Consider the following 14,782-nt stretch of genomic DNA (forward strand, 5'->3'; position numbering starts at 1 on the left):
TTTTATGGACTTAGGAAAAATAACTGAAACTTTCCTGAAGTATTGCTTAATATACCGTAGATTTTAGTCTAAGGGAGATTTTATGAATTGAATCCAAGGGATTTTAGTGATCTCCTCATTATTAAATTAGGTAGCACTAACATGCAAAACACTCCCCCCAAACATCAGTCTAGGAAAGCTTCCCAGTATACTATAAAGTAAATATATGTGTGTTCATACAATAGTAGTATAGTTTCCCTAATTTGACACAGGCAATCAAGTAATATTAAATAATATTACTTTTATGAATATCTATTTGTTCTTAAGAGTACTTTTTAAAAAAAATTCTTTTTTTATACAGATACAAAAAATACACTTTGTATCCCCTGTTAACATGTAACTGAGTATTTTTTTTTACTCATCCAGAGAAATCTTACAGAATATTTTGTTGCTGTGGATGTGAACAATATGCTGCAACTGTATGCCAGTATGTTACATGAGAGGCGCATCATCATTACTGCTAGCAAATTAAGCACTGTAAGTACTTCACACATCTCCTTTTAAGTAGGCTATATTGAGCTTTTCACAAAGAAGACCTACAGACCTCTGAAGATTTAGATATGTTCCATGTGTACTTATAAGACAATATCTACATACTTTTTTGCTATATGGTTTTAATCTGGCTCTTGAAGTACAAAAGTCTGATTTATATAAGGCCTACTCAGATACATTAAGTCAGGTTAATTATTTTTTCTTATCAGGAGAAGAGACTTCTTTAACTCTCCAGAGTTCATTTCAGTGCCTCCTACCTTATAAAGAATTCTCAAGAGCTATTATGAGATCTTTACTATTCACTTGTGGCTTTTTCCATTGGAGCTACTTGAAAGAAATCAAGGGGCCATGATAATAGCTACTATCCTAGCCTGGTAATAGGTGGATTCATCTTTGTTCCAGAGTAGTGCTTTGGGAGTGTAATAGCTCTGATTTGGAGCAGCTCTTCAAACTGATAATAACTTACAACTCAATAGCATTTTTTATTATAGATTTTATGCTATTGTCCTTCCTAAAATGTTCTATGTAAAGGCCTTTCTTTTTTAGCATAGATTATTTAAATATCAGAATTTTTACATTGTTTAAAAAAATGTTGACAAGTACTTTGCACATTAGTTTTTATTTCAAGTGATAAAATGGTAGTAGAGTTAACATTGTTATTTTATAAATGGATAGATATTTTAAGATAATTTATTTGGCAAATATTTATTGTTTAGTTATATATTTTCTCTTTTAAAGCTGTGGTCATTTTATAAATTATTCATCATTACTTATATAAGCACTTAGTAATTGTTCATATTTTGATTTCATATAGTAGAAATACCTTACTCATTTTATAGAATTTTGAATTAGAAATTACCTTAGAGGTCCCATAGTCCAGCCCCTTAATTCACCTGTTGGACAACTCAGTTTCCTTTGCTGGATTGTAATCCAGAGTGGCCATCTCCTAGGACTCTTTTTTTGGACCTTTTACTATTTCCCCTCCATACTATTTATACAGTAAGTCAATAATGATGAGATCACCAAATAAAATAATTTAAAGGGAGAAGAGAAGAGGGCTTACAGAACAGAGCCCTGAGCAACACCCATGGTTAGCAGATTTGACCTAGCTGAAGATCCAGCAAAGGAGACAGTAAAGGACTTGTGAGACAGGAAGGAGAACCAGAATAGGGTAGTGTTATGAAAATCTAGAGAGAAGAGAATATGAAGGAGAAGATGGTGATAGTGTTAAAGGTTACAAAGAATTGAAGAAGGATGAGAATTGAGAAAAGGCCATTAGATTTGGCAGTTAAAAGATTGTTAGTAAGTTTGGAGAGAGCACTTTCAGTTGAATATTGATATCAGAAACCAGGCTTTAAAGAGTTAAGTAGAGTTAGATGAAAAGAAGAGGAAGCACCTATTGTAGATGACCTTCTCTAGGAGGTTTAGCTGCAAAAGGGAGGCGATATGGGACGATAAATGGGATGGATGAAATAAAGGACCTCATCAGCTCCCATGGATTATCATCTCTATAAAGATGATTCCTCAATCTATTTTTCCTCCCCTAACCTTTGTTCTCACCTTCAGTCTTACATATCCAGTTGCCTGTCAAACATCTGGAACTGGATGTAACATAGACTTCTTAAACACATGTTAAAAACATAACTAATTTTTTTTCTCCTACTCGCCAAATTCTTTCTTCTTGACTTCCCTTTTATTGGTTTGTTTACTGTTTTTCACATAAGACACTCCATCTAAATACTTCTGGCATTTTCATTGACTGTTTACCAAACCTGGAATTCTTTCTCTCCACATCTCTTCCTCCTGGCTTCCCTGGCTTCTTCTAAGTCTCAGCTGAAGTTCCACCTTCTACAAGAAGTCTTTCCTTAACCTTAGTGTCTTCACTTTGAGACTATTTCCAGTTTATTCTGTCTATATCTTGTTTGTACATGATTGTTTGCACATTTTCTCCCATTAGACTGTGACTGTTTTTTTGCCTCTTTTTGCATCTCCAGAGCTAAGTATAATACTTAACACATAATAGGCATTTTAAAAAATGCTCCTTGATTGAATGTCAAGGCCACCCTATGTGAGGTTCTCTTACCCTCATCTCCCTATTTCATTCCTCAAAATCTCTCTCTACCTTCCCCATTTTTCTTCCTCTATAGACACAGAGAAGTTGTAACTCTGGTAGAATGGGGACTTAGAAGTAAGCACTCTAGACTCTTAATCCACTTCTCTCTCATATCAGGATGATAAAATTTTTTTGAGGAAAGGACATATAAATAGTTATAGGTATAAAGGAAAAAATGAATGTGAAGTTTTTCAGATGCTAAAAATGTTTTGTTGAGTATTTCTCACATTTTGAAATTGTGCTATTTTATATAAAACATTTTAACCAAAAATAATCACTTAGGCAAAGGATAGTGTTGTTAAAAACAATACTTTTTTGTAATAAATTATGGGGGTTGTGAGAAAACATGCCAATTTGTGCACTGTTTGTTAGTGGAGCTGTGAATTGGTTTAGCCATTCAAAAAAGCAATTTGAAACTATACTCAAAAAGTTAACTGAACTTTGCATACCCTTTGACCCAACTGTACCACTACTAAGCTTATGCATCAAAGAGATCAAAGAAAGAAGAAAAGGACCCATGCAGAAAACATGTTTGTAACAACTCTTTTTTTGTAGTAGCCCCAAACTTAAAACCAAGAATGGCTAAACAAATTTTGTTACCTGAATAAAATTGGAATATTTATTGACAAAATGGACAATTTTAGAGGAAACTGGGAAGACCTTTATGAACTGATACATGATATAAGCAGAGCTAGAATGCCAATTTATATAACAGCAGCATTATAGAGAAAAACATCTTTGATAGTCTTTAGAACTCTGATAAATATAGTGATAATTCTAAAGCATTTAAACATGACACCCATCCTTTGACATAGAATCAGTGGACTTAAATTCAAGGGACATGTATTTTTTAATATGGCCAAGATGGGAATTTATTTTGATGGACTATGAATATTTGTTAAGAGAGATTTAGTTTTCATTTTTAAAATTATTCGTTAGCAGGCAGTGAGAGGTAGAGATAATTTATAAACATAGATACATATAAATGTCTTTAAATAGAGTACATTTTAGTGAAAGGAAATACTTCTATTAAATTTCTTAGTACTATTAATATTGTTGGATATTCTAAGATTAATGAGTTTAGTCATGGCAAAATAATCTCAATGATAAGACATCATTGCCTTACACTTTTATAAATATTTATACTTTTAAAAGCATTTCCATATATATATATATATTTTAATTTCAATTCTCAATGAACCAATAAGATAGCTTATTCAATTTAACAAAGATAATTAATGGCAGTAACAGGAGTAGAGCTCAGTGAAGCTGCCTCCTATCTCAGTTTTGTTTTCATTAGGTCATATTTAATTCATTTGATTCAAAATATAGTCACAAAAATAAAACAATAATTTTTGATAATTTCTGAAGGCTTAATAAGTTACTTCATATTTCAAAAGGTGACATGATCAGATTTGTCACAACCTTATATTTCACAGATGTCCTAGATCATGAAGTTTCTATAACTGTAGTTATTTATAGATGATATTAGAATTACTCTGAAGACTTAGTGTTTAACTCTTACTGCCAGTTTTAATTGTATTTACATATTTTGAAAAATGTCTATCATGTTCTTAGCAAAAGTCAATTCTAGGAGCAGCTAGGTGGTGCAGTGGATAGAGCACAGTCAGGAGGACCTGAGTTTAAATCCAGCCTCAGACCAAACACTTGACATTTACTGCTGTGTGACCCTGGGCAAGTCACTTAACCCCAATTGCCTAAAAATAAATTTAAAAAATAGAAAAAAAGTCAAATCTAGACTATTTAATTTTTCTGTCTTCCATCATTATAAGAATTCTTTCTTTAGTAATTCCTTAGTACTTAATCAATCTGGTATAGAATTAATTATTTTTAAATGATGCTATTTACTTCTTTTTGTGTGATTCTTACAGTAAATGAGTTGGATTAGATGGCCTTTGTTGTCTCTTAAAGCCCTGAGATTCTGAAGTTTTAACACTTTTTTCAAATTGATAAATCATTTACTTTTGTTAATTTCATGTAAGATCCCGAGACCTTGCAAATATTTTTAGCTTGACCTTGAAAAAAACATTCCTTCCTCTCCCCTAAATGATTTACATTTGTTCTCTTTAGAACTACTAAAGAGTAAAAAAAATCAAATTGTCAGCTAGTATTTATTTTTAAGTATAGTTAACTACTTTATTAGAATAGACTGATGTATATGTTTGTATGTCTATAACTTAACACTTTTATTTGTGAAGCATTTTTAAAATTATAAAATTCATTTTAGAAAACATTACTATCACATTCATGATCAGTAAGTTTTGTTAAAAAGGACATTTCACCTTAACAGTTTTCCTTGATAATTAATTTATTTTTAGTTTTCAACATTCACTTCCATAAGATTTTGATTTTTAAATTTTCTCCCCCTCCTGCTCCTCTCTCTCCCAAGATGGTATGCAATCTGATACAGGCTCTACTTATACATTCATATTAAGCATGTTTTCCCATTAGTCCTGATGAAAAGAACAATTAGAACTAATGGGAGGAACCATGAGAATGAAGCAATAAAACAAAACAGCAAAGGAAAAGGAGAGCAAATAGTATGCCTCCATCTGAGTTCAGACTCCATAGTTCTTTCTCTGGATGTGGATGGCAGTTACCACGGTGAGTCTTTTGGAGTTGTCTTAGATTCTTGCATTGCTGTGAAGAGCCAAGTCTATCAAAGTCAGTCATCTCACAATGTGGCTGTTACTGTGTACAATGTTTTCCTAGTTTTGCTCATTTCACTTTGCATCAGTTCATGTAAGTCTTTCCAGGCTTTTTTGAAGTCTGCCTGCTCATCATTTCTTAATAGTATTCCATTACATTCATATACCACAAGTTGTTCAGCCATTCCTCAATTGATGGGCTTCCCCTCGATTTCCAATTCTTGGCCACCACAGAAAGAGCTGCTATAAATATTTTTGTACATATGGGTCTTTTTCCTGTTTTTATTATCTCTTTGGGATACAGATTTATAAGTGGTATTGCTGGGTCAAAGGGTATGTGTAATTTTATAGCCCTTTGAGCATAGTTCCAAATTGCTCTCCAAAATGGTTGGATCATTTCACAACTCCACCAACAATGCATTAGTGTTCGAATTTTCCGACATCTTCTCCAAAATTTATCATTATCCTGTTTTGTCATGTTAGCCAATCTGATAGGTGTCATGTAGTACCTCAGAGTTGTTTTGATTTTCATTTCTCTAATCAATAGTGATTTAGAACTTTTTTTTCATATGACTATACATAGCTTTAGTTTCTTCCTCTGAAAACTGTCTGTTCCTATCCTTTGACCATTTATCATTTTGGGCATCTTAATGTTTCTTAATTCAACTGTTTTAAGAAATGGCTTTAGTATATGCTTGGTATTGTTAAGAAAATTATCTTGTATCATTAAAATCAACATAATACCAAGTATTAATGGTTCATTAAGATCAGTCTGTGATGTTACCTCTTAAATTATAAACTATACTTTATTTCACTATCATAGGACAATAGGATTAATAAGAGAATGATTACTCAGTTCCTCTTTTCCTATCACTTGAATTTGTATTTTAAAATTCCTTTAATTGCAACATTTAACTTATATAAATTTTATGCTTTAGTCATATTAGAGGTCAAGGAGTAACCGATACTGTTGTATAGAACAAAAATACTCTTGGGACTTATTTGAGATTTAGGTATGTCCTCCTTAGAAAGGTGGGAAGGCTACAATGAATTGACCAACATTGTCAATTGGCAAATAAATTAATGCATTGTTATATCAGATATTAACAATGATTAATTATGTATCTAGTTTTAATATAAGAAAATTTTACTTTTATGTACTTTAACAGCAAATAGTTTTCCCTATGAATCTGCTAGATGGTTATGTATTGGCGTAGGTGAAAATCCCTCTACATCCTTAATTCTATTCTAGCTTCAGGGATGTTATTTTACTGGAATGTTGATTCTTTTGCTAGAATTGTATTCCAATGAATATAATAATGTGATTTTCATTAACCTTACAGCTTGCTTGAGGCTTTAGTGTTACAATAGTTAAAGATTCAGTTAGCAGGAGGATCACATTCTGTAGTAAGCTTTTCTGTACTACAGTTATAGGTTTCAGCCTTTTCAGTGATAAACTTAAAAGTAAGGAAATTTTAGAGTGATTAAAAATCTTTAAGGAGTATAAATGAGATATTCTTGAAAGTGAACAACATTTTAATTTTGTTTTGACAGTGTTTACATAACATTATTACATGTGCATATTTTACTATACACTGTTATATTTATATGTGGTTGGTTTCAGTGGCCTGAGACAAAAATCACTGCTTAAAAAATTCAATTGCAGTATAAATTAAAATGTGAAAGAGTAGACTGGTAAATCTGATCTACAACACAGAGTTATGCATGCTGTAGGCAGGCCCTAGATGGTTAAGCCCCGAGTGAACTTTCTGTGGTAGTCTACCAGAACATCATACTGTACTCTCATGTATTCAAAGCTAAGGAATAAATCATGATTTTACAACAGTGCATCTGTTGACTTATTGCTGTTTTGTAACCAGAGATAGGGAGGATTGCTGTTTAAAACCATGTCATTGACTCTCAAGTCAGTCAAGCATGAAGGCTTGTCATATCCCTCTATAATTGTACCTCACCAGGCTTTCACTAACTAGTCATCTGGGGCTGTACATTTTGTCTCAAACACCCAGCTGACCAGCATTTGACAGGAGCTTTCTCATCATCCTGTCAGTAATATGTTAACTAGAGTGAATCTTTTGTGGCCACTAATGGTAAGTGGAAGGATGCTTCACTTTCAAGCAGATGTCTAAATGTTAGCTCCTATTTTGAACAATATTTGTTTGGCAAATCTCATCTCCCTAAGTCTGTAAGCTTGTTAGTTACAGGGATTTGGTTGGTTAACATATGAGGTCATACTAGAGTATTTTGAATAAGCGATATGCTGTCAGTAGTAGAATTGTGTTAATAAGGTATAATTTCTTTTTTTTAATTGTTATTTCTGTCTCAAGGCACATAAGCATATACATTTTTAACTCATTAATTCTCCCAAGGATGTGTGTTAAGAAAGCCCATAACAACCTCAGAAAAATCAGGCCTTAAAACATATGTTACCCAACCTGAAGAGGGGAGTCCAAAGGACTTTGCTCACTCTGAATTATCTTCTTGGTTCACCTAGTCAGAATACCAATGTTTAACCTGAAACCCAAGAATTGTTCTCAGGCAATCTCCATTGGAAGGACAAAAATTACCTTAGACTTTAGAGCAGAGGTTCTTAAGAGTGTGTGTGTGTGTGTGTGTGTGTGTGTGTGTGTGTGTGTGTGTGTGTGTGTGTGTGTGTGAGAGAGAGAGAGAGAGAGAGAGAGAGAGAGAGAGAGAGAGAGAGAGAGAGAGAGAGAGAGAGGGAGGGAGGGATATGGACTGCTTTGTCATTCTGGTGAAGCTTATATACCACTTTCTCAGAATATTTTTAAATTAATAAAATAAAATACACAGGTTTACAAAGGAAACCAATTATGTTGAAATTCAATAAAATATTTTAAAAGCAAGTTAATGTATGCCCAATTTAAGAACCTATACTAAAGAGCATAACACTTTGACACAAATTGTATGTGAGATTTTCTAGGTATTAGTGTCATCCACATTTAGATTTTTTAAAAGTTCTGTCAGTGGAGTCTTTAAACTCAAGCTATAATATACAGTTGAAGTAGGACATTGTAATTTTACATACTAAAGTCTTACTATCTGTATCAATCTATTAATTTGATCTATTCTTGAGCTTTATTGTGTTCTATGTTTGATATTGCAAGAATGTAACTGAAGTAGAACTTCTGACATCATCACGGACTATTCAGTATTTGTACTACAGTTCATAAATGAGGCGTAGACAGCTTAATTCAGGGATGTTTCAAGAGATGATGAGAGGAAACTTCCAGCTCAGGGAAATACTGAGAATTTATATCTCTTTACTCTCATGAAGCCAGAAGAACTCTTTCCCAAGACAGCAGCTCTAATGGTTTTGCCAGTTTGTCCCCTTTAAAAAAAAACAAACAGCTAAAAACAACTGTTTGTTACAGAACAAAACTTCAACATGATGTGTTCACACTGAAACATTCACATTGTGCAATGTGAAACAAAGTCATATTCTAAATATGTGTACTGCTACTAACAACAACAGAATAACTCAGTCACACTTTTATAAACAGCACTCAGATTTTGCAAAGCACCTTCCCTCATTAACACCTCTATAGTAAGGGTATGGATTTCTACTTTAAAAACAGGGAAGCTGAGACTAAGAGAGATAAAATGTTTTCTTGGTTATTTAAATGATTGACCACTTATTGTAAATTACTTTGTATTACAATTATTTATATACAGGTCATATCTTTTACCACACTGACAGCAAGAACCTTTTACAAAATAGATGTTTTTTTTATTCCTTATAATAACCATCACAGTTCCTTGTATATTGCATATTAAATAGTCTGGTAGCTATTTTCTGTAAAGAAACTATAGTATCTAGCCATAACTACTCCATCTTTGTAATTTGGATTCAATGAATCCAAGTACTGTATAGAGCTTTCTATTTATCCATATTGCATTTCATCTTAGTTCTTGCTGACTTTCTATTTACTATTTTAGTAAAAGTATCTTTTTTAAGGGTATTTGAAGAGGCAAGGAACCTAGTAAAGGCTCAGATTCTGATGGAAATAACCCAGGATTTTAATTGCCAAATATATTTTATTCTAAAGGCAATAGGAAGGCACAGGTGTTTGTTAGTCAGCTGAGCTATATGACCAGAGTTATGCTTTAGGAATATTGCTTTAGCAACTTTGTGGAGCAAGATACTTTTGAGTGAGGAAAACAACTGGACATGACAGTTGAAGGACTGAGGGGAGTTGAAAACAACTTCTAGGTTGTTAACTTAGGTTACTTAGAAGAATGGTGGCACCGTCAACAGCAATGATATAATTAAGAGGTAAGTAGGACTTGGGGAGAAAGATGGGTTCTGTTTTGGTCATGTTAAATTGGATATGCTTAGATGCTTTGGAGATGTCCAAAAGGCAGAAGGCAGTTAAAAATGAAAGACTAGATTTTGGGAATAGATGAGAAGTGGACATAGATATATTGAAGTTAATAGAATTGTTGAACCTGTAAGATCTGATGGGGAGGGACAAAGGGGGAGAGGGAAAAGGAGAGGGAGAGAAGGGGAGATGGAGAGAGAAAAGGAGGAGGAGAGAAAAAAAGAGAGAGAACCATAGGGTACATGCACACATAATGCAACAGTCAGAAAAGCTTATTGATTACTTTAGCAGCCTCCGTGGTAGGAAACTCAACAGGTTGGTAAATTAAAGAGATACTTTTTCTGGGTGTTTTTATATGCTTATTGTACTTCCACATGATACATCACCAGAACAAAGCCTTCCATTATACTTAAATCACATAAACTTTCCTTCTCTAGGTGCCTATGTGTTAGGACCGACTAATTAGCAACATTCCATAGTTTGCATTTGGCTTGAAATTTCTAGCTGCCACAGCCTAGATAATTCTCCTTTTCAAGTACTTTTATACCAAATAGGGCCAATTCAATCCCAGGCAATATAGCAAATCTGACAATAGCCTACCATGGTCTATATATATGTGGCAACAGAGCAGATGTCAAAATGACCTATGTGGATTGATGAATGATATGTGAAATATAATGGGCTATGAGTGGCAGAGTTCTTATTTGTTGTTGTTGTTGTTTTTGTTGCTGTAGTAGTAGTAGTAGTAGTAGTAGTAGTAGTAGTAGTAGTGGTGGTGGTGGTAGGAACATTAATAATGTACATTTGTTTTATACTAAATAATAAATTTTCACTCACCTACTGATCAAGGCAGCTACTAGGATGGGAATTTTAGGGTTGAGTGGATTAACTGTCCCAGGGCACTGAGGTGAGGGGCAAGACTTTTGGAGGTCTGGTCTGGAAGATGTAGTTCCAGGTGGGGAGATGTGGGACAGCAGTAAGGAAGATAGCATAGGTGTAAGAGATGAAGAACAGTCTGTTTAGGGTAAGCTTTAGAGTAAACCTAATGGTAGAATATCAAATCCTAGTTGGGAAGGGGAGGACTCCTAAAGTAATGGTTTTCCCATAATATTTCTTATGCATAGAGAAAACCAGTTCAACTGGACTGCTGAGTATGGGAGGAGAAGAAACGTTTAGAGGCAGGAAATATTCACTGGGGCCAGGTTGTACAGGGCTTTAAAAGCTAAATAGAGGAGTTTATGTTTTATACTGGATGGCCCAACTGTAATGTCGTTAGCATAGACAGTACCTTTCTGAATTCTGCAGTATATCATCTATCATTTAAAAAGATGTTTCTGTATTTTTCCTCATTTATTTATTTAAGAGAGAACTTCATATTCTCAAGCCAAAATGCTGTCAATTCCCTAAATAGGAAATGACTAGAAATTCCAAGTTTCACTATTACTATTTAATATTTTACAGGTACTACCTCATATGTCCTCATAGATATTTGTTACTTTGGGTTATCCATGCCTGCATGTTATAAGTTTCTCAAAATGTATTTAGAAATTGTAAAATTACTTAGATTCTTAAGATTTTAAAAAATTCTTATCTGTCACTATTGTTTTATCAAATCATTTATTTCTTATTATTGTACTGCTTGTCGCTTCATGAGCAAATTTAAGAATTGCAGAAAAAAATTTTGGTTTACTTACATCTAGTAAAAGGATGTGTGAATAATAATGGATGGATGATCAAGGAAAAGAGGTACATAAAGGTCTTTTTATTTAAAAATCTATTTCAAAGTTTGATATGTTTAGTTGTGAACTGGATGTCTATGAGTTGTATTAATATTTTTAAGCCAATAGGGTACTGTTTAGTACTTTGAATGTATGTCATGTTCAAATATTAGACTGGATTTCTGAAGTTTATTCTAAATTGAATTTTAAAAATAAACTAATTCCCTTTTGATTTACATAAAATTCCGTTTTCTGACTGCAAAGTCTTCTTACTATCCCACTCCCATCTAAACCTTTTCCTTACTCTCATTATGCTCAATTCCTTGATCCCTTTCTGTTTTCACATACAATCATCCTTGTTCTAGCCTCAGTTCCTTTCCCACCTAATCTCAATCTCACCTATTTCACATTCCAACACAGTACTTTTCTGTACTGTTGAATCTCTGAAGCATTAGATCTACTATTTCTATAGGGCTAACCCTCAATGTTAGTTCCATCATCAAACTTTTTCATTCCCACTTATAATCAGCTTAATTTTGCTTGAAAAAAATATTTTAAGTTGGATGATTAAGTCCACTACAGATTTTAAATTTAGAAGGGCCATTGTCTTTCCCTTCCAGTCTCTAGAAATGATGACGCATTTTTCCTTGTCACTTTATCCCCCCACTTCTTACCCTCTCTATTGTCTCTTTCCCCTCTTTCTATAAAGATTCATGGGTTAATGCAGCAGCGTCCTAATTGGTCTCTCTGCCTCAATTCTGTTCCTACTCCAGTCCATCCTACACACTGCTGCAAAAGTGATTTTCTTAGAGCACAGATCCAATCATGTCATTTGTCTATTTTCTATGATAACATAGAATCTTTTCTGTATGTCTTTTAAAAGCCCTGCACAACCTGGCTCCAGTCTATCTTTCTAGCTTCATAGATATTTCTCCTCCTTTCATGCTCTACCATCCAGCCATTGAATATATTTCCTTCTCTCATGCTCTACAGTTCAACCAAAGAGTGCTTCTCTATGTTCCTCACTCACAACATTCTTTCTCCTGTCATCTTGACTTTGCACTGGCAGTCCCATATACCTAAATTGTACTTCTTATCTCTGCTTCATAGCATTTCTTCTTTTCTTTAATATGCAGCTTAAGCATCATCTTCTACATAAAAGTCTTTCTTGATCCACACAGTTATTGATGCTCTTTCTCCAAAACTACCTTGGATTTAACTTACACATTTTTGTAATTTACACATTTGTATTTATTAACTTTATAGCCATGTTTTATTTATTTTTGTTTCTCTCATTACAATTCAGTCTCTTTAAGAATGGGGATTATTGAATTCTTTGTGTTTGTATCCTCAAGCACCTAACACAATTCTTAGATCAATTCAGTCATCTTCAGTGGTGTCCAACTCTTTGTGACCCCATATGGGGGTTTTCATGGCAAAGATAATGGAGTGGTTTTCCATTTCTTCTCCAGCTCATTTTACTGAAGAAGAAACTGAGGCAAGTATGCTTAAGTTACTTGCCAAGGTCATATAATTAGTAAGTGTCTCAGGCAAGATTTAAACTCAGGGAGATGAGTCTTCCTGATTCTAGGCCTGGTACCCTATCCACTGTGCCACCTAGCTGCCTCCTGCTTAGTATTCAATACATGCTTAGTAATACTTGTTAATTGATTGACTGATTTCAGCCCCTCTGTGACTTGGTAGAAGTTGTTTGAAAGTTAGTGTGGTTAAAAAAAATCATTGCCTCAGATCCATCTCAGTGAATTTAGCAAACCTGATCCTATCCATGGACCATATTTAGAGGCATCTTAGGTTGTAGGACTTCTAAGAGCTTGAATTATTATTATTTTTATAATCTAGGGTAATTTCCATAGGATCTTACTGTGGATTGAGAGCTGGACAGGACCTCAGAGATCAAGAATTACAATCCCTCATTTACAAGTGAGAAACTGAGACTCCTCTATGATGAGTGATCTTCCTGTTATAATACCACAGTAGTTTTGTAGAGGGCTTTTAAAACCTTAGGCACTTGAAAAAATTAATTGAATTGAATTATAAAATAAGATTATTTCCATGGGTTTCTTTTAATCCCATGACTGGCTTTGTTGTTATTGTTTTAAATATATTTTAAAGTATAATATGGAATTTTAAATCCTACCCTTGAGAAGCAAGTTAGGAGAGCAAGGAATAGTTTATCTGTCAGAACTATGGAGAAGAATTTATGACCAAACAAGAAAGAGAATGTTATGAAATGCAAAATAGATAATTTTGATTACATTAATTAAAAAGTTTTTGTACAAATAAAACCAATGCAACCAAGATTAGAAGGAAAGCAGAAACCTGGGAAACAATTTTTATACCCAGTGTTTCTGATAAAGGCCTTTATTTCTAAAATATGTAGAAAACTGACTCAAATTTATAAGAATGCAAGTTATTCCCCAATTGATAAATGGTCAAAGGATATGAACAGATAGTTTTCAGGTGAAGAAATTAAAGCTGTCTATAGTCATATGAAAAAATGTTCTATTGATTGCAGATATACAAATTACCACCTCACACCTATTAGGATTGACTAATATGACTGAAAAGGAAAATGATATATATTGGAGAAGACGTAGGAAGATTGAAACACTAATGCATTGTTGGTGGAGTTTTGAACTGATCCAGCCATTCTGGAGAGCAATTTGGAACTGTGCCCAAAAAGGCAATCTGTATATACACCCTTTGATCCAGTAATACCACTATTAGATCTGTATCTCAAAGAGATCCTAAAAATGGGAAAAGGACCTACATGTACAAAAATATTTATAGCAGCTCTTTTTGTGGTGGCTAAGAATTAGAAATTGAGGGGATGCCCATCAACTGGGGAATGGCTGAACAAGTTGTGGTATGTGAATGTAATGGAATACTATTATGATATAAGAAATGATGAGGAGGACCTGAGTTCAAATTGCCTAATGAATGAATGAATAAATAAATAAACAAATAAGCAAATAAATAAATAAATAACAATAGAAAAAGAAAAGAAATTATGGCGAATTTCAGAAAAACCTGAAAATACTTACATGAACTGATGCTGAGTGAAGGGAGCAGAACCAGGAGAGCATTATGTATAGTAACGGCAACACTGTGCAATAATCAGCTATGATAGACTTAGCTCTTCTCAGCAATACAGCAGTCCAAGACAATTCCAAAAGACTTATGATGGAAAATACTGTCCACATCCAGAGAAAGAACTATGGAGTCTGAATGCATACTATTTTCACTTTTTTTGTTGTTTTTTCTTGCTCATGGTTTTTCCCTTTTGTTCTAATTCTTCTTTTACAACCTGACTAATGTGGAAATATATTTAATATGATTGTACATATATTATCTATGTCAGATTGCTTTCTG

The 14,782-nt window shown here is 33.6% G+C and overlaps 1 protein-coding gene across 1 annotated transcript in view; it reads left to right on the forward strand.

Moving 5' to 3' along the window:
- The window catches only part of DENND1B (DENN domain containing 1B), a 378,678-nt gene that overhangs the window by 237,631 nt on the left and 126,265 nt on the right, over window positions 1–14,782 (forward strand). Inside the window, 1 exon segment of the mRNA XM_020971720.2 lies at window positions 406–516. Within this exon segment, the coding sequence (XP_020827379.1) occupies window positions 406–516 (111 nt within the window).

Source organism: Phascolarctos cinereus, unplaced genomic scaffold (genome assembly GCF_003287225.1).
Source record: "Phascolarctos cinereus isolate Bilbo 61053 unplaced genomic scaffold, phaCin_HiC Scaffold_5;HRSCAF=322, whole genome shotgun sequence".
In the NCBI taxonomy this organism is placed as follows: Eukaryota; Metazoa; Chordata; class Mammalia; order Diprotodontia; family Phascolarctidae; genus Phascolarctos; species Phascolarctos cinereus.